Consider the following 21941-nt stretch of genomic DNA (forward strand, 5'->3'; position numbering starts at 1 on the left):
GGCTGCAGCAGGTGGCTGTCGCACCCCCGTGAGAAGGGGCCGCCGCAGCTGCGGCAGAGATGGGCTCGCGAGGCAGCTCCAGACTATTTCAAAGAGAGCCAGCGAGCTCCCCAGAGCACCGGTCCCTCCTTTGATCTTTCCAGCTGCAAGAAGATGGGTCACAAAGGACCAGCGCAAGTAACATCCCCTCCTCCCAAGGAAAGCTCAAGGCTAAATGCCCATTGCTGTCGTTTCTCTAACACAGGGTGATCGCGCAGCCTTCTCAGGAAAGCGTTTTATTTGGTCCACAACACTCACAAACTGAATTTAGACATGGCTCTCTCCTGGGCTTATGCCCACGAATCCCCCTCCCAGATGTTTTACCCCCCCCCAGCTCCATGCCTACATTACCTCCTTGCCCGGGCATCTACTGCCAAGCCCCCGTGAGACCTGAATCACCCCCTTCCTCCCCATCAGGAGCAGTAACCCAGAGGGTGAAGGGCAGGAAGGGCTTTTGCGAAAAGCTGCTCCACCACACGCGCCCACATGAACGGCAGCAGCCACAGAGCAGCTCCAGGGCAGGTGTGCGGTGGGTGCTGAGCACATCCTGCAGACCCCTGCTCGTGGGCTGCATGGGGCACAGCTGCAACCCCCCTGCTCCCCCCACACCAGTCCCACAGGCCCATCGCAGCGTGCGGGGACCCAAAGAGCCATGAGGAGGGGGCAGCCCTGGAGCAGCATGGTGGGTTCTGCAGCCAGGGCTGTGCTCAAGGCCCAGCGCAGAGCCCAGGGGGGCAGAGCTCTCCCTGCTCCCTGGGCAACCCCTGGTACCTGGGCACTGGGGCTCACCAGCTTCCTTTCCAGCCTGTCCAAAAGAGCCGTCTCCACGTGGAGCACTACCAAAATGTTTATTGAGAAGAGCGGGGGGGGTGACCAGGCTCCCCAGGACCCCTCTGCAGCTGACCACACGGTCGGGGAGAGGAGCGCAGCCTCGGCAAGGGGCAGCCAGCCACTGCTCACCTGACGGGCACTCACACCATCCCCCTGGGATCTCCCATGGCACCGTGGGCACCTCGATGCCTCCAGAGGGACTTGCGAGCACTTGTTTCCTCAGGAGGACAAGCATCCCCGCTGCGGTGCGGGCAGGGAGGCAAGGCTGGCCATGCAGTCCTCGAACAAGCAGCTGTGAGATCCGGGGGCTGGCTCCTGGCACACCTCCCGCAGCCACCCCGCAGAGCGGGCCAGCAGTCCCGGGAGCAAGTGCTTGCTCAGACCGTATCCACGGCGTGGAAAAACAAACAAGTATTTATCTCACAGGGAGGAACATCATTCAAAAGGCGCTTCCTAAACCCATCTGCAAACCTCCCCAGGGAGGTGTAACTGTGCCTCGAGGCTCCCCTTTGCTCAGCCCTCCCTAGGGAAAACAGGGAGCATGGCCTCGCAGGTGTGGGCAGCTGCTGCCCGCCATTGCACCGTGCCACACCGCTGCTCCGTGCTGACTGAACCCCATGCCACTCCCCACGGCAGCACAGCTGCGCCATGGCAGCAGCGTGCAAAGGAGAGCGCTCCCTCGCCATGGGCACCCCACGGCTTTCCTGCTCCTCACTTCCATCTGCAATCTCCTCTGGATCAACGGGCAGCTCTAGCAGCCCCTCACTCGCCAAGTGTGCCACGGTCCTGCCAGGAAACACTCGTGACACCCCTGTGCGGACACGTCTATTTACACGAGAAGAACCACAGACACAGGGTGAGGAGGCACCTCTCAGCCGGCACGACCAGCTGCCGGCACTGGCCTCTGCCCCCCACGTGCTGCCGGGCTGGGGGCTGGCCGGGCGCTATGCCCAGCCACTGCCAGGCTGCCGCCCTTGCACCGGGCGAGGGCAGAGTCGCTTTGCAGGCGCTGTGTTTTCAGAGGGTGGGGGCAGCAATAGGTCCCTGGCTGCGTGGACAGTCCAGAGATTGGGGGTATCTGCTGGTATCATGCCTTGGCAGTCACCGAGGGCAGGAGGCTGTGCCAGCCGGAGAGGCACAGCCCGGGCAAGGGTCCATCCCGGCATTAGTCGTTCTCACTCTGCAAGGGAGAGAGGGGAGAGCAAGGGTGAGGTGCCAAGGGCTGGGCTAGGGGGGGACATGGCCCCTCTCAATGCACCCGGGGCCACCTGGTAAGCCTCCCTGCCTGAGCACAGCCCTGCTGTGCCACCTCACCTCCATTTTGCTGTATATCCAGCTGAGGAGCTTTGTCACGCGTGTGTAAACGCCGGGCTTGTTCTTCTGGCCGCATCCTGTCCCCCAGCTTGTCACCCCGGCCACATACCAGCGGCCATTGTCCTCGCAGACCAGGGGCCCTCCACTGTCACCCTGGCACAGAGGGGAAGAGCAGTGAGGAGAGGAGACGGGAGATGCCCCTCTGCCGGTACGTAGCCAGCAGTCACTGGCACATGGGAAAAGCGGGCAGCCCTGCTGGCACCGTGCCACTGCGCCTGGCACGGACCACGTGCCCCCGGCTCACCTGGCACGCGTCTTTCCCCCCCTGCAGGTAGCCGGCGCACATCATGCGCGGGGTCAGGTAGCCCTCGTACACCTTGTCGCTGTTGCAGATCTTGTAGTCGATCAGCTTCACCTCGGCCTCCCGCAGCCTGGGGGACGTGTTATCTGGAAGGCAGGAGGAGCCGTGGGGCAGGGTGGGCCTCGACCCCCCGCCATCCCCGGCCCCTCCGCAGCACCGAGCATTTCCGCGGCAGCGCGGGAGGAAGCCGGTGTTTCTCGCGGGCCGTATTTCTGCAGAGCCGCACAGCCAGGAAGGCAAGTGCCGCGGGAACGGCCACGGACGACGCCGGAGCCACGTTGGCTCCTTCGCACGCTGCATTGGTGGGTCGGGCTGCGGCGCGCAGGAGCTACCTGCGCAGAGCCGGCGTCCGCCCTCACCTTCGTTCTCCCTGGTCTTCCCAAAGCCAGTGATGAAGCAGGACCTGCCGGTCTGGAACCGCTGGCCGTACATGGGGAGGCAGGCTGGGCGAACCTGAGCTGGAGGGAGTCATGGTGAAAACCAGGCGAGGAGCGAGAGAGATGAGTCACCCAGGAGCAAAATAGCCACTGTAGTCACCAGCCCTGCGGCTAGGGAGGAGTGGGGTGTGCAGGAAGTGCTCCCCTCTGCACCCACCCAGGCACGGTCTCTGCCGGCCCCTCGCCACAATGCCCACGTGAGGCACGGCGAGGGGCACGGTCCTGGCTGTGCCGCCGAGCCCACAGCTGTGTGTGTGCTGGGCCCTGCCAGGGGAAGATGGGCCAGATCCTGACCACAGGACAGGCAGGGGAAAGCTGTGCGGCCACAGCAGGGCGGGATGCTCCAGCTGGCAGCAGCCCCATGCAGCCCAGGGGATGGCTCCGAGGGGACCCGAGCTGCCTCTGGCTCCTGCCCACCCCAGGCGCTCTCTGTCCCCCTAAACACCAGCCCCAGCCAAGCCCAGCAGCCTCACCTGAGAGCGTCAGTGGCCTGGAGAGCTTCATCAGAGCGATGTCATAGTCGTCATGATCGTCACTGTAGTTGGAGTTGATGATGACCTGGGAGACGGGAATGCCCTCTGCGTGCTGCTTCAGGTCTGAGACCCCGCCATACACCTTCCAGTCGTCCAGGATCTTCATGCTGTTCCTGGGCAGGGAGAGGCGGAGGGTTCAGCAGGGAGTAAGATGCAGGGCACAGGGCTGGGCTGAGCACTGTGCAGCAGCCAGCGCCCCCGGGCTGGGCGGCAGCACTGCGGGCAGCTGCCCACAGCAGCACTCACATGAAGAAGCAGTGGGCTGCGGTGAGGACCCACTGCGCATCGATGACGGTGCCGCCGCAGATGTGGATCGGCCCGAACTGCACACTGACTTGCCAGGGCCACTTGCTAATGGAGGTTTCCTTTCCTCCGATGATGCGGCCAGAAATCCTCTGCCCACAGGCTGGAGGGGAGAGAAGGGCTGAGAGAGGAAGCAAGCCCGGAGGCACAACACCCCACCACCCGCAGGCGCCGGTGGTGCTCAGTACGTTCGTAGGGGCCAGTGGAGACCATGCGAATGCCATCATTGTAGTTTTCTATCACCCAGAAAGTTTGCTGGAAAGCGCCCTGTTTGCCCAACCCTGTGCAGAGGAAGGAGCAAAGCGCTCCTGAGCGTGTCTGTGGCCTGGCTCACCCCTGGCCCCACGCCCGGCCAGCCAGCCTCCTTACTTGTGCATCGCAGGGAGACGTACTTTCCTGTGAGACACTGGGAGCTGCAGGAGAGAAGAGGGAGAGGCGGCCTTAGCCCCCACCCTGCGGCACCATGGTTGGAGCAGGGTCTGGAGGTGACGCTGCCCGGTACCTGTTGAGGCTCTGCTGGATGGTATCTCGCTCATCAGTCACGGTGAGGCTCTTGCCAGAGACGTGCAGGGGGATGTATTCGGTCTGCGATGCACTGGGAGGGAAGAGAAGAGAGGCAGTGAGGGTCTCTCCTCGCCGAGCACCGACCTGCCCAGTCCCTGCCTTCTCAAAGATGCTCTGCATGTGAAACCTGGGGGGCATGTCCACCCAGAGCAGTGCTGGACACGCAGCCTTGCAGCGAAAAAGAACAATGCTGGGGGAGAAGGACAGGGGACCGCACACTCAGCCAGGGCAGGAGGGCCAGAGCAACACCCTGGAGGCTGGCATGGCCCCAGCACCCGAGCAAGACGACCCATCCCCAGGGAATTACTTCTGAAACCCCAGCTGCCGGCAGGTCTTTCTGGAGAAGGAGTCGTCCCAGGCGCTGCTGCACACCGGCAGCCACTGGCTCTCGGTGCTGGAGTAGACGTGGAGCAAGGACTCGTCGGACGCGAAGCGCACTGCGGGGACGGAGCAGGCGGGTGAGTAGTACCCGGCACCCCGGGGGTTCCCCTCGCTCACACCGTCCCCCTGCTCCTGGTGCCTCACCGCAGCCCAGCTCATCGCTCCTCTGGGAGCAGTCGACGATGCCGTCACAGCGCACCGGGCTGTCCTTGCAGCTCTCGGCCGGCTCCTTGTACACGATGCCAGTCTGCGACCGCCAGAACATAACTGGAAGGGAGCGCACGCTGTGGTGAGGCTGGGGCCGGTGGCAGGGGCTCGCGGTGGGCCAGGGTGCTGTGACCCAGCCGCACGGAGCCAGGGGCACTCCCAAAGGCCAGGCGTGATCTTGGGCACAGGGCTGCCGTCGGAGCTGGGAGCAGAGAGCTGCAGGGCGCAGGGCTGCAGCAGGACTGGCCAGCCCTGGGCATCCCCCCATGCCAGCCAGCAGCAGCAGCTCAGTTGCCACAAGCCTCTCACTTAACCCGTGTCTAACTTGCTCCTGCAGAAAGATGCTTTCAGCCCGCCGAATGCTTCGAGCCCCCCAGCAACAGCAGCTGGAGAACCAGCAGCTGGACGTTACGAAAATTAAAGCGATTCCCCGGGTTTCTGTGCCTGTTCCGCCTACGGACTGCGCTTTGGCTGACGGGTGCTGCCTGCCAACCCCGCACCCCGGGGGGGGCGAGCGTGGGTGCTGCCGGGGGTGTCCCACCAAAGCAAGCCCAGAGAAGGAAAGCGTGGGGCCGCCCCCGAGACTGCAGTGAGCCCCAAGGGTGGCCCTCCCTCCACACCCCCTCCCCAGCAGCCCCACTCCTGCTGCCTGTCCGACAGCTGTCAGGACCACCCAGGGAATGGGAAGAGTCTCCTGCCCCACGGGCTTCCCTGCGGCACTTCCCAGCCCCTCTGAGGTCTCACCCCCCAGACAGCCCTGAGCTGCCCCGGCCGGGACCCCACTCACACAGCAGGATGAGGGCGATGAGCAGCACGATGAGGACGGAAATGCAGAAGATGAGCGCAAGCCGTCGCTGGCTCATGCAGGGAGCTCTGAACATGGAGGATCCTGGCAGCAGGGCAGAGGCAAGGTCAAGGGGAGCAGCTGCCTGCTGCTGCTGGCATGTGCCAGGAGCTCCCCGGCTCCCCAGAGGACCCAGGTGCTGTGGGAGAGCAGGGCCATGCACACCCTGCACTGCCCCGTGCCATCTCCCCATCCTGCCACAGTCACTGACCTCTCCCTTGCTCCCAGCACCCCTCACACCCCCAGGGCAACACCAGTCTGAGGCTTGTGCCAGCTGTGGGCATAGGCAGCCATTCTCTGCCTCCCTCCCTCCCCACGCTATGTGGGACTGGGACCAGGGTGGCCAGAGACCACCCTCGGCACCATCCTCTTACGTGTGCTCTCACAGGTCGTGCAGGGCGCTGGGGCTGGGCAGGACTCCGGACTGTAGGGCTTGAAGCTAATGCCAAGGACGCTTTCTCGAGGCTGCGGAGGTCGGGCACTGAAGATGCTGCTGGCTGCAGAGGCATGGAGGCTGGGAGGGATGCTGCTGGGCGATGCCGTGGTCTGCGAGCAGATGAGGCCGTTACTGGCAGTGACCACCACCCACCAGAGAGTCCCTGCAGCTGCCACCCCACCGCCCAGGCAGCCGTGGAGGCAAAGGCGATGTAGAGGCGAGCTCCCCGGCACAGCACCGAGCTCCCCAGCCCAGCCAGCCGCAGACACTGGGGGCTATTCCTCCACAGTACCGTGAACCACAGGGAGAGTTACCAGTGCAGTGCCTCTTTCTGTACCACAAAACCTGAGCCATATCCCATCTGGGATGGATGAAGACCTCCTTGCCACAGAGCTTTTCCCCTTTAGGTGGCTGCCAGCCAAATTTCCCAAACTGATCGCTTTGATCAGAGCAATCAGCTGGGTATTTGGCATCAGGTCAGTCATGCCGTGGCCCAGTTCCACAGGGCTAGTGCCCCAATTTATGCATCTATCCTTAATTAGCCATTTCAAAAATACAGTGCAATTTCCAGCTGTTATTTAGTAATACTTAATAATCGGTGTTTTCCAAGCCCTGAAACGTCCTGCACCCTGGAATGCTGTTCTGCAGTTGTGTCACTCCTGATCCATGAATTTGCAAAAGAATATGTATTTGTTTCCTTTCCTCAAGACACATGCTTTGAAGCGCTCCGTCAGCTTCGATCAGCTCCAGAGGCAAAAGCCTCTTGTTTTCCTTCAGCGAGGACCTGTGCACAAAGCCCACAATAAAGGCTGGTTCCTCTGTCTGCCGTTTGTAAAATCTCAGATACATCTTTGGCAAGAGGAAGCAGCTCTGTGCCTTACCGAAACTGCAAGGGCATCACCAGCACATGGCAGCGACAGCCTGGCCTGGGCTTTGCTCTCGGCTGGTGCTGCCCACAGGTGCTTCCCACGCTGCCTCCTGGCACTGCTCCCGGCACCACACAACTACAGCCCACCGTGTCTGCACTGGGCTGTTCGAGGGAAGCCAGTCAAATCCAGGCGCTGTCTGTCCCTATGGACAACGTCGCTGCTGTCCCGCAGGAGGGACACCCCGGGGAGAAGCGGAGCCACCATCCTTTGGCAGCAGAGCACAGCCAGCCCGGCACCCGCGCCCCAGCCCACCTCCCCGGGCACCGACTGCTCCCCGGCCAGGAGGTGGGCTCCAACACAGCTCTCTGCACCCTTCTCTGATATTTGGCCCCGCAGCTGCTAGAGATCACATTTCCCCAGAACCGGAAAACATCCCTTTCCGTGCCAAGCCAACGAGCAGCACCTGGGCCAGTGCACAGCACTGGAAAGGGCCAAGCGGGAGCATGGCAGGAGCTGCTGCCACCACTGAGTTGCCCCTTCCAGCTGGATTTTCTCTGCCCTTGTGTTTCCTGCCAGGACTCAGGAGCCCTAATGAGCACGTCGAGAGCCTGCTCAGGCTCATGCTTTGTAAATATGGCTGTGCCCTCTCTCGCAATGCAGTGCTGTAACTTCCTGGGCATTATCCCGTGAGTCACGCACGTGCTTCCCGCGCAGGGTCTGCCTCAGCCCCGACCGAACGTGGCGTGGGACGCGGCACCTCTCTGAGTGCACCTTAGCGACCGCTCACCGCCCGGGCGCATCAGCCGCGGAGCCGGCAGGCACAGCACCCCGGGCTGTGGGCAGCCTGCCCAGCCACCCGCCCTGGCCAGCGGTGGGGTGCGCAGGGCCACCCCCCGGCACAGACCTCCTCCCGCTGCCCATGGGGCCCTTGGCACAGGCACTGCTAACGTCTCCCGGCCATCTTTGCCGCGTTGGGGACAAAGCAGCTCCCCGGCCTCCTGCACGCACAGGGAGGAGCAGAGGCAGTTCCTGTTTCACAGCATCACCCTCCCCTGCTCACTCCTTCCCCACCAGACAGCTGTAAGGAGCCTGAATTTGCTCAGCTGGCAGCTGAAGCCTGTTGTCCCTACACCCAAATTTCACAGCAGCCATGTGGGTGAGCCCAGGACGGCCGTGCTGCAGGCTCGCCTTCTCCCAAAGGTGCCACAGAGCCCAGGAGAGCCCCTCGGCGTGCTCTGCGGGGCTGAGGGCACAGCAGTTGGGAGGGCTGGGGAGAGCACAGCAGCATCCTCCCCTAGTGAGTCCGAGCAGTCATGCTGATGGGATTCAAGTTCCCGCAGCAAGTATTGCACGGCTGCACTGTGAAACACCCCTGGGCGCCCTTCGTGCCCCTTGTTAGGAAGCGTACGCGATCAGCAAGGGAGCCGGAGCTGCCGCCGCTGCGAGGAAACAAAGCAACGTGCGGATGCCAGGAACCCTTCCTAGGAAAAGAATTTCTCCTGTCTATGCGTAAATGAGGCTTTGTAAATACCCAGGCAGTATCACTAATGTTGGCATTCATGTGCTATCCCCACGTCTGATATTTCACATGCCTCCTTCTGCAGCAAGTGTAACCCTTCGGTTGTCACATCAGCAGCATTACAATGCTGTTAAGGACAAACTTTTCCATTGCACTAGCAAACGCAGCCCAGCTTCACCAGTGAGCCAGTGCTGCTGGATACTAAAGCATTTCTACCTCCAGTGTACAAACACTTCAAATTAACACGTAAGTTCACTATAGGTTAAATCACCCTTATTATCCCTTAGCAGAGAACACATGCCCTTGCTTACACTCAGGTGAACCATCAGCTACTCGTTTCCGTAAAAGTCTAAAGTCCAAGTAGTTTATTTTTTTAGCAGAAGCTAGCAGAAGTCTTACCACGGGCTCCAGGTAACCAGCATAACTGGTTGCTGCTGTACAGCTGCCGGAGCAGAGAACAAACAGCACCGGCTTTACAAAGATGTTTCTGTTCAGGAGCATGCATGACCCCGGCGAGCGAGCTGCGACTGCTGCCCACAAAACCTTTACTCATCCTTTGCTGGCTTTTGAGTAAAAGTCAGACGCGGAGCCATGCCTCTCTCACACGCGTGGCTGCGGTTTGAGCCTTTTTTCTGACGTCCTCTCTGCAAACGTTCCACCAGCCGCGGGAACGTTAAGCGCTGCTGTGGGCTGGTGCCTGAGCGCTGGGTGTGGGGGGCACAGCCCGCTCCTTTCTCAGGCTGCGGGGACGCAGGATGCTGAGGATAAGCGGGGACTCCTGGCCAGCTCTGCTGGCCTCGTGCTTGGCCCGGGCTACCTGGGGACGAGTGGCCAGTGCCCATCTGCAACACCAGCCCTTCGCTAAACCTGTCGTGAGCGCAACCACCACCTCGCTCCTTCTTGGCCTTCCTCTCCGAGGCTTTGAGCAGAGCTGGGACAAGCCCCTGAGCCACAGGCGGCAGCACCAGAGGAGCCCGTCCGTCCCCTTCGTCCCACAAGGTGCCATGTGCACTGACCTCTGGCTCCACTCCCTGCCATGGAAGGCGATCACTCAGGGAAAGGCGGTCTGGGCTGGGTTCAAGCTTGGGATCGAGGCATGATGGAGAGGGAAGGCAGGGAAACCAGCCAGCAGGCACCCGCAGTTTCGGAGTGGGAGGGAGAGTGGAAGAAGCCGGGCAACACCTGAGTGTTGCAACCAGAGCCAGGGCCCAGCCATGTCTCGCAGGAGCAGAAGGGCACAGCAGCTATCCAGGACTTGGAGCAGCAAGAGGGGAGGGAAGCAGCCTGGCTTAAATAAGCTGCCTAAATAGGTGATCACCTTTCCCAGCTGGGCTCGGCAGCCCGCCCCTCACCACCACTCTCTGCTGGGAACGGCTCCTTCACCTGCTTGCGGCAGATTCGCTCAGCAAGGACACAGCAGCGACATTGTCCTCGCGCTCACTTGGGACAAAGCCCTGTGAAAGCCCCCGCTCCCTCCTGCGACACCCGTCCCGCTCGAGTGCCACAGCAGAGCAGCGGCTCGGTGGTGTCTCCCGGGAGGGCACAGAGCCCCCTCCAAACCACAGCCCCCCCCCGGATCGCCGGTCTCGCTCCCCCGGCTGCCAACGGTGTGGGGCTGGGCAGGGCCACGGGGGCAAACCGAGCAGGAGCTGCAGGAGGATGGTGCCGAGACCCGGATGCCATAAAGGGGCAACACCTGGGAAGTGCAGTCCCAAGGCAGGCAAGGGCCGTTTTGCAGGCGCGGACGACAAGCCGTGTCAATTGAGCCACCCGACCTGGCCAGGGACAGGCTGCCCTGTGCCAATGTGAGCTGCCCTTCAGGCAGAGATCAGAAAATGTTCTGGGGTGAGTAATCGCTGCTCACCCCATTCCACAGATGGGCAAAGCGAGGCACAGAAAGATGAAGTGACTCTCCTGCAGTTGCGGAGCCGAGGGTGGCACCTGGGACACCTAATGGCCCATTTAATCCAAGTGACAAAGCTAAGGTGACCCAGTGGGGATGCCCAATGTTGGGCAATGGTCTCCATACATGGGCATCCCAATTCCTGCCCTGCTCTCGCAGCAGTGCTGCTGCCCACTTTTGGGGCCACCCAGAGCTGGGATCGCACTGCAAAGTGGTGCTGGGGCAGGCTGTCTCTTCCTCAGGACCCAGCCAGGATGCGGCACGAGCCCACTCTGCCCTGCTCCTCGCTGCCTCTGAGGCACCTGTACGCCAAGGGGCAGGAAGAAGGTGGTTTTTACACCTGGCCCTGCCTCCCCTCAAGCCCCATCCGCCCCGTCACCGCCAGCTTTGCACGTTCCGGACGTCGCTGGCACAGCCGGCAGCACTCAGCACGGTAATTACCCGCTGCCTCGCCTGGGCAGGCTGAGCCCAGTGCCCAACTACGGATGGATGTTTTCCTCATGACAGGGTGCTCAGCAAGGTCCCACGGCCGACACCGAGCAGGGCCTGGTCAACCCAGGCTGAAAAGAGCACAGGGAAAACTGCCAGGAGAGCAGGTGAGGGAGCACAGAGGGTGCCGGGGCCACCTGCGTGCTGCCGCCGCTACCAACGTGCTGGCAGGAGGTGCCAGAGGGCTCAGGAACACGCAGCTCCCCTGGGTGCCAAGCGGCACCAGCTCCCACAGGCAGCACCAGCCCTCCCCGCCAGCCAGCCCCCCCATTCGCAAATCCCCTCCAGCATGGAAAAGCAGCAGTGTCAGGATCTCCAACGCCTCCGCTGCCGGCACAGGGCTGACACTGGGAAGGCGGTGGCAGTCCTCCTCCCTCCGTGTGCTGAGGGGGTGCCGGAGTCAGCAGCCCCACAGGCAGCTCGCCCCACATCCTCCTCCCCGCTGGCAGCAACAGGCTGCTGCGAAGGCAACGTCCTGAGAGCAGGAGGGAGAAACTCCAAGGAAAGTGGGTCTGTAGGGCCGCGGAGCGAGCCCCGGGACCCCTTGCTGGGTCAGAGCTGGAGGAGCTGCCTGTGCCTTACCAGAGAGGTTTTCCCGTCCATCGGCCGCTGCAGGGCTGGGCTGGGATCACAGCTCCGGCACAGCCATCCTTCGCTGCGCAGCGCGGTGCAGAGCGAACTCGGGTCCGCGGGGACGGGGCAGGATCTGTTTGGTGAGCGGGCTCGTACGTCAGTGCCAGCTCCGGGTGCGGAGGGAAACCAGTCCGACCTGCTGCTCGGCTCCACTACTGCCTGTTTCCCAACTGCTCCAGGTGCAGCCTGCAAAATACCCGCCTCTGCTGCCGGTGGCCCCAGCCAGCGCTGAGGAACGCTGGGCAGGGGTGGCAGCAGCAGCCCCGGCTGCGGCCGAAGGTCTGGGAAAGGATCAGGTCTGGCCCTGGGCGAGGGCGGCATCCCGGGCACAGGGACTGCTGCGGGCTCCCCACCTCTCTCCCAGCCCCCTGCCCCTTCTCTCCTGCGTGCCCAGCAACGCTGCGAGCGCCAGCTGAGGATGGGGGGGGGCGAATGTGCAGCCACGTGCCAACGCTGGCAAAAACCCTCTCGTGTGCCCCAGGTGACCAGGAAGCCCAGAAGGCCCTGTTTCAAGGGAAGCGGAATGCCCTTTCCCTCTAGTTTCTCCGGAGGCTTGTTCACTCCTTTGCCAAGGGAGCGACGCTTTCGCACTGTGCCAGAGGAAAGCAGCGGTCTCCTGCGTCCTCTGTGGGTGTGAGCCAGGAGATGCTTTGCTTAACCCAGAACTCACATTTGGGAGAAACAGGTTAAAATATCCAGGTCAAAAGGAAAAAAGCCCAGCTCCATTGTGTGCTGTTAGATGCCCAGGCCTCTCTCGCACGTCCCTCAGTGCTGCTCGCCCCGCTCACTCCCAGCCCCTGGCTGCCGGAGGAGCGGCTGGTGGGAAGCCTGTGCCCACACTCCTTGCCGGCCGGGGCTGCACCACGGTCTCTGCTCTGCATGGCACAGCACAGAGGTGGGACGGTTTCCCAGGAATGCAGCTGGTGCTTCGTGCAACTCAGACTGCTCCCAGCTCTGGTTAGTGTGTGGATGAGGAGCCTCTGGGATAAGAGGTCCTTGCAAGAAATGGCCCCGTTCCTGCCTGGAAGGGCTGGCACCAGGTGGTACGAGGGCAGAGCGTGGCTCGGCAGGGAGGAAGGCATCCTGTCCGATGGCTCGATCCCATGGGGCTCTGTCTAGTGGCATAGTGTCTCCCGTGAGCCTCATCCTGACACTCTTTTCCAGGCACGTTTCTCTTGGCATTATTCATAGCGTAAGTCCTTTATTCATCCGGCTCCCCACCCACAGCTGCTTATGGGAAGGGCAGGAGACAAGCAGGGCCATCCAAGTTTGGAGGAAACCTGCCTCAAAGCCCCCTTGATTTCAAAGCTGACAAGCCAGGGATAGATCCTGCTGTCCCTTCCACCCTGCCGCAGGGATCCCCATCCCGTCCCTTCCCAGAGGAGTCAATTCCTACCCTTGTCCCACGCACTGCCCAGGGCCAAACCCAAGTGGCCTGAGACCGAGATTGGGGAGTTCAGAGGAGAAGACTGACTCCCAAGTCCATCCTCGTCTTGGCGTTTACTCCTGTTTTCTTCCGGCAAGGTCCTTGCCAAGCCCTGTGCCTGCCTCTCTCCAACGAGCCCACCCAGGGCCTCGCTGCCCCGGCAGGTCCAGCACAAGGCACACGCTTCCCCGGTGGTGGCCACGTGCCAGGCCACCTGTCCTGGGGTTCTCCTGCTTCCAGGGCGGTTTCTGAGCCAGCCCTCGCTCTGCAGCACACACCTCGAGTTTTCCCATGCAGGACTAACAACTTTTTGTTTGCTTTTTGCACCTTTGCGTCCCCGCACAGCCCGGAGCTGGTCTTGCCTGCATGTCTGCGCAGGCTGCCGCATCCTCTTCTGAAAGGAGCTTCTCAGAAAGGAGCTCCAGGAATGATTGTGTGACAGTGTTTCTACAAAGCCACCTACGGAAAGCAAGTTGCAGAGCGCCGTGTGTCCGGGCTCGACCCCGGCAACGCGATGTTAAATGTCACGAGCGCGCAACACCTCCCAGGTGAAATCCTCATGCTTTCTTGCCAGTAACCCCTCCTGTGAGCCCAGGCGCTAGTAGCGTGCACAGCTGGAGCCAGCTCTGCCAGCCCGGGAGAGCCTGGCAGCTCCTCTGCTCCAACCTCCAGGCACGAGCGGATGGGGAAGGGAAGAGGATGACTCTGCTCTTCCAGGCAAAGCTCTTTGTCCTGCGGCAGGGCTGTGCCCGCGCACAACCAGCCCTCCGGCCCCAGCCCGAGCCCTGCGCTGCACGGTGCCTGTCCCTCTGGGGCTGGATGACCCTCTGCCACCCTGGGCAAAGCCCCTGATGTCCACAGCGGCGGTGGGCTGGGAAAAGCAGAGACCAACTCTGCCAGGTGCTCTCCAGGCTGGGTTTCTCTGCAGTGGTGCCACTCTGCCCAGCCGACTCGGTGACCCACGAGGGGATATTTTGGGGTCGGCTACATCACCCACAGGGCTCGGGGCCACTGGGATCCCAGCCCCGCTCCAGCCTTGCCTGTGCCAAAGCAGTCGGTGTTGCTGAGCCTGCAGCAACCTCAGCCCCAGCCCCAGAGCGGCGGCTCCAGGATGTGGGTGCTGTGCGAGGGAGCAGCACCAGGCAGGTGGGAGGACGGAGCCGGGGACGTGCTTTGCCCTGCAGCCTGTCCCGCGGACAAGGGCTGCCCCTTCGCTGAGCAGGCGGCCGGGGCTGGCGGCTGGCAGGAGGGTCCCGGCGGAAGCCGGGCACAGGCCCGGGTGCAGGGCCAGGGTGGCTGCAGGTCCCAGCCCTCGCTGCCCCAAGAGGAGCTGCAGAAGCTCTGGGGAAAGACCTGCTGAGCAATTCTGACTCAGGTGATTTCCAGGCTACGAAAAACACAGCTATTCCTATTCAAAGATTAGTCAATTATTTTGAAGATGAAAAGGAAACTGAGCAGCGTTCTCAAGGCCTGGTTTGACCCATGAACTCAAAACTTCTCCTGCCGACACTGGAAACGTGGGGCTGCTCTTCTCTGTGACGCTTTGGTACTAACGCGGTGCTTCGAGCGGTCAGCAACGCCTGACGCAAAGCTCCTCCGTGGTTACCGCCAGGTCCCCCGCCGGTGCCGGGGCTGCGGGGTGCCTCGGCACAGCACACGGCCGCGGGACAGGGCTGGGTGCTGGGCAGGGGCTGCTGTGCCCACGTGCCTCGGGCCGGGAAGACGCATCTGCCCTCCTTTCCCTGCGAGACAGCAGCTCCGTCCCTGGGACCCCTGGCGGCAGAGCTGATGGCAGCGAAGGTAGCGTGGAGGCATGAACTCTGCAGCCTCAAGGATGCCGAGTGGCATTTCTGTATCATGTTTGTGTGTCAGGGTTTTGGGGGGAGGGAGGGGGTGCTACAGGGGTGGCTTCTATGAGAAGCTGCCAGAAGCTTCCCCCACGTCCGATAGAGCCAATGCCAGCCAGCTCCAAGACAGACCCCCTGCTGGCCAAGGCCAAGCCCATCAGCGATGGTGGTAGCAATTCTGGGACAATAGAGTTAAGAAGGGAGGAAAAAAGCCTGTGCAACTGCAGCAGAAGAGAGGAGTGAGAACACGTGAGACTGCAGACACTGAAGTCAGTGAAGGAGGGGGAGGAGGTGCTCCAGGGGCCGGAGCAGAGATTCCCCTGCAGCCCACAGAGGTCCATGGTGGAGCAGAAACCCACTCGCCCCTCCCGTGGCATTCAGCAGCTGGGGTGCCAGCACGAGCGCCGCGGGGCAGCTGTGCCGCTCACCATCTGAGCGTTCAGCAGAACTATCACTTCTCCTCATCCTGTTTCATTTTCCCTGAAATTGCCAACCATTTCTCCCAAGTCTCTGAACCGCCTACCTGCAGCACCAGCCCCGCAGTGTCTTTTCCACCAGGCTTCCTCCTTCCTCATTTTCGGTCCCGTTGCTTTTGATTTTCATTCCTTTACAAGAAACAAGCTGTGGCTTTGTGTGGGATGGGCTGTGCATCATCTCAGGACTTTTAAATTCAGTGGCTGCCAGATCTGACTCAGGAGCTGACAGCAGAGTGACCGGACATCAGCTGGTCTCCTAAAGTGGGGAGAATAAAGCCGAGCCAGGGTGAAGCCCGGGAGGGGATGTGCTTGCTGGAGCTGTCCTCCCCCACCCTCAGCAGAGCAACAGCTGCTCCCCGCTGCCGGGCACCCAGTGCCACCGCCCCGTGTCTGTGTTCCCCATGGCCCCGGCGGAGCGGAGCCAAAGCCTGTGTGTCCCTGGGTGCCACGAGAGCCAGGCCTGCCACCACGCTGTGCCCGGGGTCCTGCCACCAGGCTCAGGGCACCACTGCACCCTCCCTGCCACTGACGAAGTTGCTGGTGCTCTGACAAGGCTACGAGTTGGAGGAAGCCCATGGGCTTTAGCAGGAAGGATAAATCGGGGAACAGACTCCGTTCAGAGTCAGGGAAGAAAGCAGAAGTCTCCCACTTCAGACATTTCAGATGGCTCTTTGAGGAGCCACTCTGCTGTGGCAAGGGACCCAGGTCCTGTGCCTCTACGCCCACCATGCCAGGGACTGCTCTGAAGCTTTCTGAGGCTGTCCAGCGCACTCTCGGTTTCTCTTGCTCTTTTCATCGGTGCCCTTTCCACTACTTCCCCAGTGGGAAATTCCTCCTCTCGAGACAAATCTATCTCCACCACATGAGCGCTTCTGGATTTGCACAAGCCCCAGGAAAGCCCTGAAGCAAGCTCTGTTGTAATTCAGCCTGCCAGAAGGCAAAGCAGAGGACTCGGAGCCTGCTCGGTGGCAATTCAGGTCCTAGCACCCGAGGCCAGCATCACCAGGCAGGCGGGGACGCGGCCAGAGCCCCGCAGCCACGTGCATCACGCCCCTCCCGGCCCCGGGTCTGGCTGACAGCCCCCAGGGCAGCTTACAGCCCCTCCACCGCACCCAACTACAGAACCTGTGATGCCACCCACGTGCACAAGCGTTTGCAGGACACATGATAGATCAGAGGTTGTCACTCAGCCCCAGAAACAGGGAAAAGTGAATTGCAGACTGCAGCAGGAGGGTACAGGCTCAGCCCAAAGGAAGGGAAAGCAAGAATCCCCTTCCTGGGGCTCCCAGGCTGGTTCAGCTGCTGGCAGGACAGGACGTCAGCCCAAGGGGACACGTGCAGGTGCTGTGCTCAGTAAAATCCCTGTGATGGATCATCCTGGGTGCTAACACTCACCCCTGGTACTGCGCTTTTAAAATCTCGTTTGATAACGAAGCAGCAAAGGCAGACACATGGTTTACTCCTATTTTCCCTGTTTCTACTCCTTGAACCATTTTGCTCAGAAAAGCCCCCAGAGCTCTCCTTTTAGGGCTGCTGATAGGAAAACCCAGCCCGGGCTGTGAGATTAGCTGCGGGTGAGTGGGTGGCCAGTAGAGAAAAGTGGAAGTCACTACACAGCTAATTTCCTCCCACTGCGCTAACGCCTCCGAGACGTCACTGAGCCAACCCTCAGGGGAAAAACAAGCGCCCGCCGCCCGCCCGAGCAGAGCTCTGCACCCTGCTCAGCCAGCCCCGCGCCCGCAGAGGATGCTGAGCCACCATGGCCCCCTGCACCACAGCCCTGGCACTGTGCGCGGCACTGCTGCTCGCCCAGCGGACAGATGGTGAGTATCTCTTGCTCACACTGCGCTGGTCTTCAGCTCCCCGCTCGCTGTCTGAGCCCCACGGCTCCCGGCGGGCTGCCCTGCTTCCCTCCGTGCCTGAGGTCCCAGCCCCGGCACGGGGCAGGCGGCGAGGGGAGTGCCACGGTTCGGAGCTATGGCTCGGGCACCTTCGCCGGCCAGTCAGTGCTCAGGCTGGCGATGCCCGCAGGCTCCTGCCCGCTTGGAGTGGGACACAGCCAGGGCTCCTTGCTCACTCCTCGCCTTTCTTCACTGATTGGGAGCCTAAAGGCCGCGTCAGTCCCCAGTTATCAGCCACGCTTACCTCCACCAGCACGGCGCACCGTGCCTCGCGTTGCGGTGGAGTGCCCCGGTCGCTGGCGCGGGACTCTGCTGCTGGCCACGGCTCAGTGTTTCATAGAATCATAGAATCATAGAATGGTTTGGGTTGGAAGGGACCTCAAAGATCATCTAGTTCCAACCCCCCTGCCATGGGCAGGGAAACCCTCCACTACACCAGGTTGCCCAAAGCCTCATCCAACCTGGCCTTGAACACTGCCAGGGGTGGGGCATCCACAACTTCTCTGGGCAACCTGTTCCAGTACCTCACCACCCTCAATGTAAAGAATTTCTTTCTTATATCTAACCTAAATCTGCCCTCTTTCAGTTTAAATCAATTGCCCCTTGTCCTATCACTACACACCCTTGTAGTTTGCCTTGTTTGCTGGCAGACAGCGGCTGCTGAGGAAACCAGCACAGAAAGGGTGACAGATGTTATCTAGCCATGCTTAGCCACCAGGTGACAACACCGAAATTGAGGCAGGAGGTGTGAAAAGGGGTGTTTGTTCCAGACGGCAGATGAGCACAACAGGAAGGCTGAATCCAAACCCAGGTGCTGGTGAAGGGCGGTGGGGGGGTCAAGGATACAAATATGACAGGCTCCTTTCTCGGCCAGAAAAGCACCGAGATCCTCCTGGCCGGGCTGAGCTGGGCTCTCCCCAGAAGAGAGAGGAAGGGAAAGTGGGGGATGAGCAAACGCTGAAATGTGGAAGCACGACAGGCCTGGGCAAATCCTTTTGTTTTTCGGGTGGGTGGGAGGGCAGTCACTGCCGAACCATTGAGGAGGCAATCCCGAGGAGCTCTGCCCAGCTCCCGGGGCACCAGCACAGCCTCGCCTAATGCCCGCCTTCGGCCCCACAGGTGAGAAGCTGGCGAGCCCCACGCGCGTGCGCTTTGCTGCACAGGTAGCACATCACCTGCTGCGCTGGGAGCCGGGACACGACCCCCCTAGTGACGTCCGCTACGAAGTGGAGCACAAAGTGTGAGTACAGCGACACGGGAGCAAGGGGCTTGGGCCCCTGCCCTGGCTCTGGTACCAACAGCGGTGAGGACTGAGTCCCTGGCACCTGCCCACACTGCTCTCACCCCAGGCGCTTGTTCCCGCAGCTATGGCACAAATTCCTCCTGGACGGCCATCCCAAACTGCATGAAGATCTCAGAGCACTACTGTGACCTCACGTACTACACCCTGGATCCTGCCCTGCGCTACTACGCGCGGGTCAGGGCCGTGTCTGGAAACCACACGTCGCCGTGGCACAGGACCAACTCTTTCTCCCCGCAGGAAGGTAGGTCGGGTGTCCGCCTCCACGCCGTGGCCAGGGGCAGGAGGCTTCGGGGACGGCAGAGGCCAGGGCGCCGAGCTTCTGGGGAAGAACTTTGGGACAGACAAGAGCAGGGATGTCTCTCTCTCTCCTTACCTTCCTGGAGGGCAGCTGGGCCAAGGGATGGGATGGGACGAACCTAGGAGAGGTGGCACCGGCTGCGAGGAACAGTCACAGCTCAGTCAGCTGCTGCAAAGGCTCTCAGAGCTGCAAAGGCTCTCAGAGCTGCAAAGAGGAGAAAAACCTTAACGTGTCCTCCCAACCCATTGCTTTCCAGCCAGCCTGCGCCTGTCGGGCCAGAGCCTCTCTGTGACGGGCAACACCGTCCACGTGCAGCTGCAGCTGCTCTTCAGGGTGGGGAACCGCACCGTGAGATACGACGACATACAGCAGCACGCGAGGAGATACCGGGTGTACGTCAGGAGGGCGCAGGACAATCGGACGGTGAGATGAGCTGCTGGTCCCGTGCTGTCCCATCTGTCACACACAGTGCTGCTCAAGCTGAAAAACACATTTTTAAAGCAGTCTTCTGTAAAACTTAATATTGAGCTTTCTTACAGCCACAATATCACAGAGAGATTTCTCTGCACATTTTATCGCAGTGGGTTCCCCAACTCTTTTTGGGAATTTGGGTCTAGCTGCTGTCAGACGTATTGCTAAGTCCCTGGGGACTTTCCCCAGGGGACAGTGGAGGAGGAGGCAGAGGGAGGAAAGCACAGGGCCCCGGGCTCCCGCAGGAGCCAGGGGCTCTCAGGTACCAGCCCGTGCTCTGCTCGTTGCAGTACGAATTGGTGGAGAAGGCCCCAGAGTTCAACATCAACAACCTCTTCTGGGACACGGAGTACTGTATCAGCGTGGAGCCCGCCGTGGCCAGCCGGCACAACCGTGCCGCACGCACTGATGAGCAGTGCATCACCACCAGCGAGAGAGACAGTGAGTGTTGCGGGAGCCAGGGAAGGGGGGGAACTGGGGGGTCCTCCTGGCCCCGGGGGCGCAGGGTCTGTGCCAGGGCAGCCGCTCTGCACTCCCGCTGCAGCACCTTCGTGCTCCGTGCACCGAGACTCTGCCTTTCCCCTCACCGGGCACATCCTCTCTCGCAGGAAGTGCAGAGCTCATCCTGAGCATCGTCAGCTCCTCCTTCGTCACCCTGCTGGCCCTGGCCCTGCTGGGCGCTCTGCTGGCCTGCACCTACATCAAGAGACCCGTGAGGCCGCCGTCCATCCTGGTAAGGCAGCCTGGCACGCGGCACCGTGCGGCTGGGGGAGGGCGCAGGCTTGGGTCACTGCCGGGAGAGGCAGGCAATGAGCAGGGGTGAGCGTGGCTCACTTACCTCTTCTCTCTCCCTCCCAGAAGTCCTTCATAAAGCAGAGCTCGCTCTGGGGGGAGCAGGAGCCCCCGTCCTCAGGCAGCCCGGATGCAGACCCCATCCAGCAGCTGTTCCTGGGCCAGAAGGAGCCCCAGCAGGATAGCAGCCCCAGCACAGCCCAGTCGCCCCCGGAACGGGACTGGAAGCTCCCAGCGTGGCCCGAGGACCGAGTGTGCCTGCTGGGGCCGGGCACCGTGGGGAGCGGAGACAACAGCTGCACCAGCACCGACAGTGGCATTTGCCTGCGCACCTCCTCCTCCGGACTGAGCTGCTCCTCGGCCCCCGAGCCCCAGGGCTACAGGCAGCAGCTGCCCACTGGTGATGACAGTGGCATGGGCTGGGAGAGCACCTGCCCTCGCCCCACGTGCCCCTCCGGCAGCGGGACCACCAGCCCCACGGAGCCCAGGCAGACCCACAGAGGGGAGCTCGGCCTCTCCTCCACCACCGGCCAGGACAGCCAGCAAGACGTGGAGTTCCGTGGGTACCTGCAGCAGTCCAAGGGCACAGTGGAGCCACAGCAGGACCCAGCCCAGGGGAGGCCCTTCTCAGGCTGTGCGGGATGCCCGCAGGGCCCAGGCAGCACCGACATCGTGCTGGATGTAGAGTGCTCCGAGCTGGCTGTGGTGAGAGGGTACTTGAAGCAGTCCTCTCCTGAGCAGCCCCGCAGCCACGCACAGGATCTTGCTCCGTGGGAAGCCCCTCAGGACCCCACCACCGTCTGGGACTTCTGCAGCCAGGTGGGGCCCGGAGCCCCCACTCTGCTGAGCTACAGGGCTCCGGGTGCTCCCTTGGCCTCTAAAGCTGGCCCCGAGCTCCTGAAAGCTCCCTTGGACCTGAGCATCTTCAATGCTGAGCTCCTGGGGACGCTGCCCCGCATCTCCAGCCTCAGCACCAACGAGTGGCTCAGGCTGCAAATCAACCCCTTGAGCCTGCTCGGTGGGGACAGCAAGGACAGCCGCCTGTGAGCTGCCCCGAGCCAGCCCCACATGCCAACCCAGCTACCTCATCTGGCCACTGCCCATGGGGCGCAGCTACTCCCATAAGCTACTGCCGACCCCTGAATGTTGACACATCAAACTGAGCGGTGACCCGGCCGAGATTCGCCCGAGAAGCACCAGCTTAGCTACTTCTGGGACTAGCACCGCTGCAGGCAGCCCCAGCGCACCCCACACCGTCCATCCAGCCAGTCCCTGGTGTGTAAAGGAAACGAGACACAGGGATGGGCTGTGCGGGAAGGGCTCGCTCCCCCTCTGACCACCGAGCCCAAGGATACACACCAGGATGTTTCCAAAGGGTGATCCTGGTGTGTCTGCCCTCCCCAGCAGCCCTGCACTTCCCCTCCCCACTTCCCCCTTTCACAGGCGAGTGCTGGGCTCCTCCAGCTGACGTCGGTGCAGCACATGCTGTCCCAACCTTTCACAACACAGACCCCGAAAGCGCGGAGCAGCCTGACGTCAGCCATCCTGCTGCAGGGAGCACGAAGCTCCTGCCCTGGCTGGATGAGGGACTTCCCTGACCCTGCAGAGACCCCAGCCACCGGCTACCTCCAATGGGGGGGGGGGGGGTGTGCAGCTGCTGCCATACAAGCCCAGCACAAGCCAGGGCAGCCCTGCCCACACTATGGTCCATGTTCAGCCACTGTTGCATACAGACATTATTTATTCTATTTAATTTGTAAATAC

At 61.9% G+C, this 21941-nt stretch overlaps 2 protein-coding genes across 3 annotated transcripts; one reads left to right on the forward strand and one right to left on the reverse strand.

The window, feature by feature from the left end:
- Positions 1-2035: 2035 nt before the first annotated feature.
- TMPRSS13 (transmembrane serine protease 13) lies at positions 2036-11633 on the reverse strand. The gene is made up of 13 exons (XM_086626781.1): positions 11613-11633; positions 6189-6360; positions 5758-5859; positions 4908-5030; positions 4690-4819; positions 4321-4413; positions 4188-4231; positions 3762-3921; positions 3456-3628; positions 2905-3003; positions 2489-2631; positions 2185-2337; positions 2036-2050 (listed from the first exon to the last, which is right to left on the reverse strand). Exons 1-13 carry the CDS (start codon positions 11631-11633, stop codon positions 2036-2038), a joined length of 1428 nt encoding a protein of 475 aa, XP_086482907.1.
- Positions 11634-17171: 5538 nt separating this feature from the next.
- IL10RA (interleukin 10 receptor subunit alpha) lies at positions 17172-21224 on the forward strand. Of its 2 annotated transcripts, none has more exons than XM_086626867.1 (7): positions 17172-17235; positions 18433-18553; positions 18679-18857; positions 19171-19337; positions 19676-19830; positions 19998-20118; positions 20244-21224. In XM_086626867.1, exons 1-7 carry the CDS (start codon positions 17172-17174, stop codon positions 21222-21224), a joined length of 1788 nt encoding a protein of 595 aa, XP_086482993.1. The 2 variants fall into 2 exon arrangements, with proteins under 2 accessions (XP_086482993.1, XP_086482991.1); XM_086626865.1 differs by having other exon boundaries at positions 19676-19826; positions 19994-20118.
- Positions 21225-21941: the final 717 nt, after the last annotated feature.

The sequence above is a fragment of the Tauraco erythrolophus genome, chromosome 26, assembly GCF_009769465.1.
Source record: "Tauraco erythrolophus isolate bTauEry1 chromosome 26, bTauEry1.pri, whole genome shotgun sequence".
Taxonomy (NCBI): Eukaryota; Metazoa; Chordata; class Aves; order Musophagiformes; family Musophagidae; genus Tauraco; species Tauraco erythrolophus.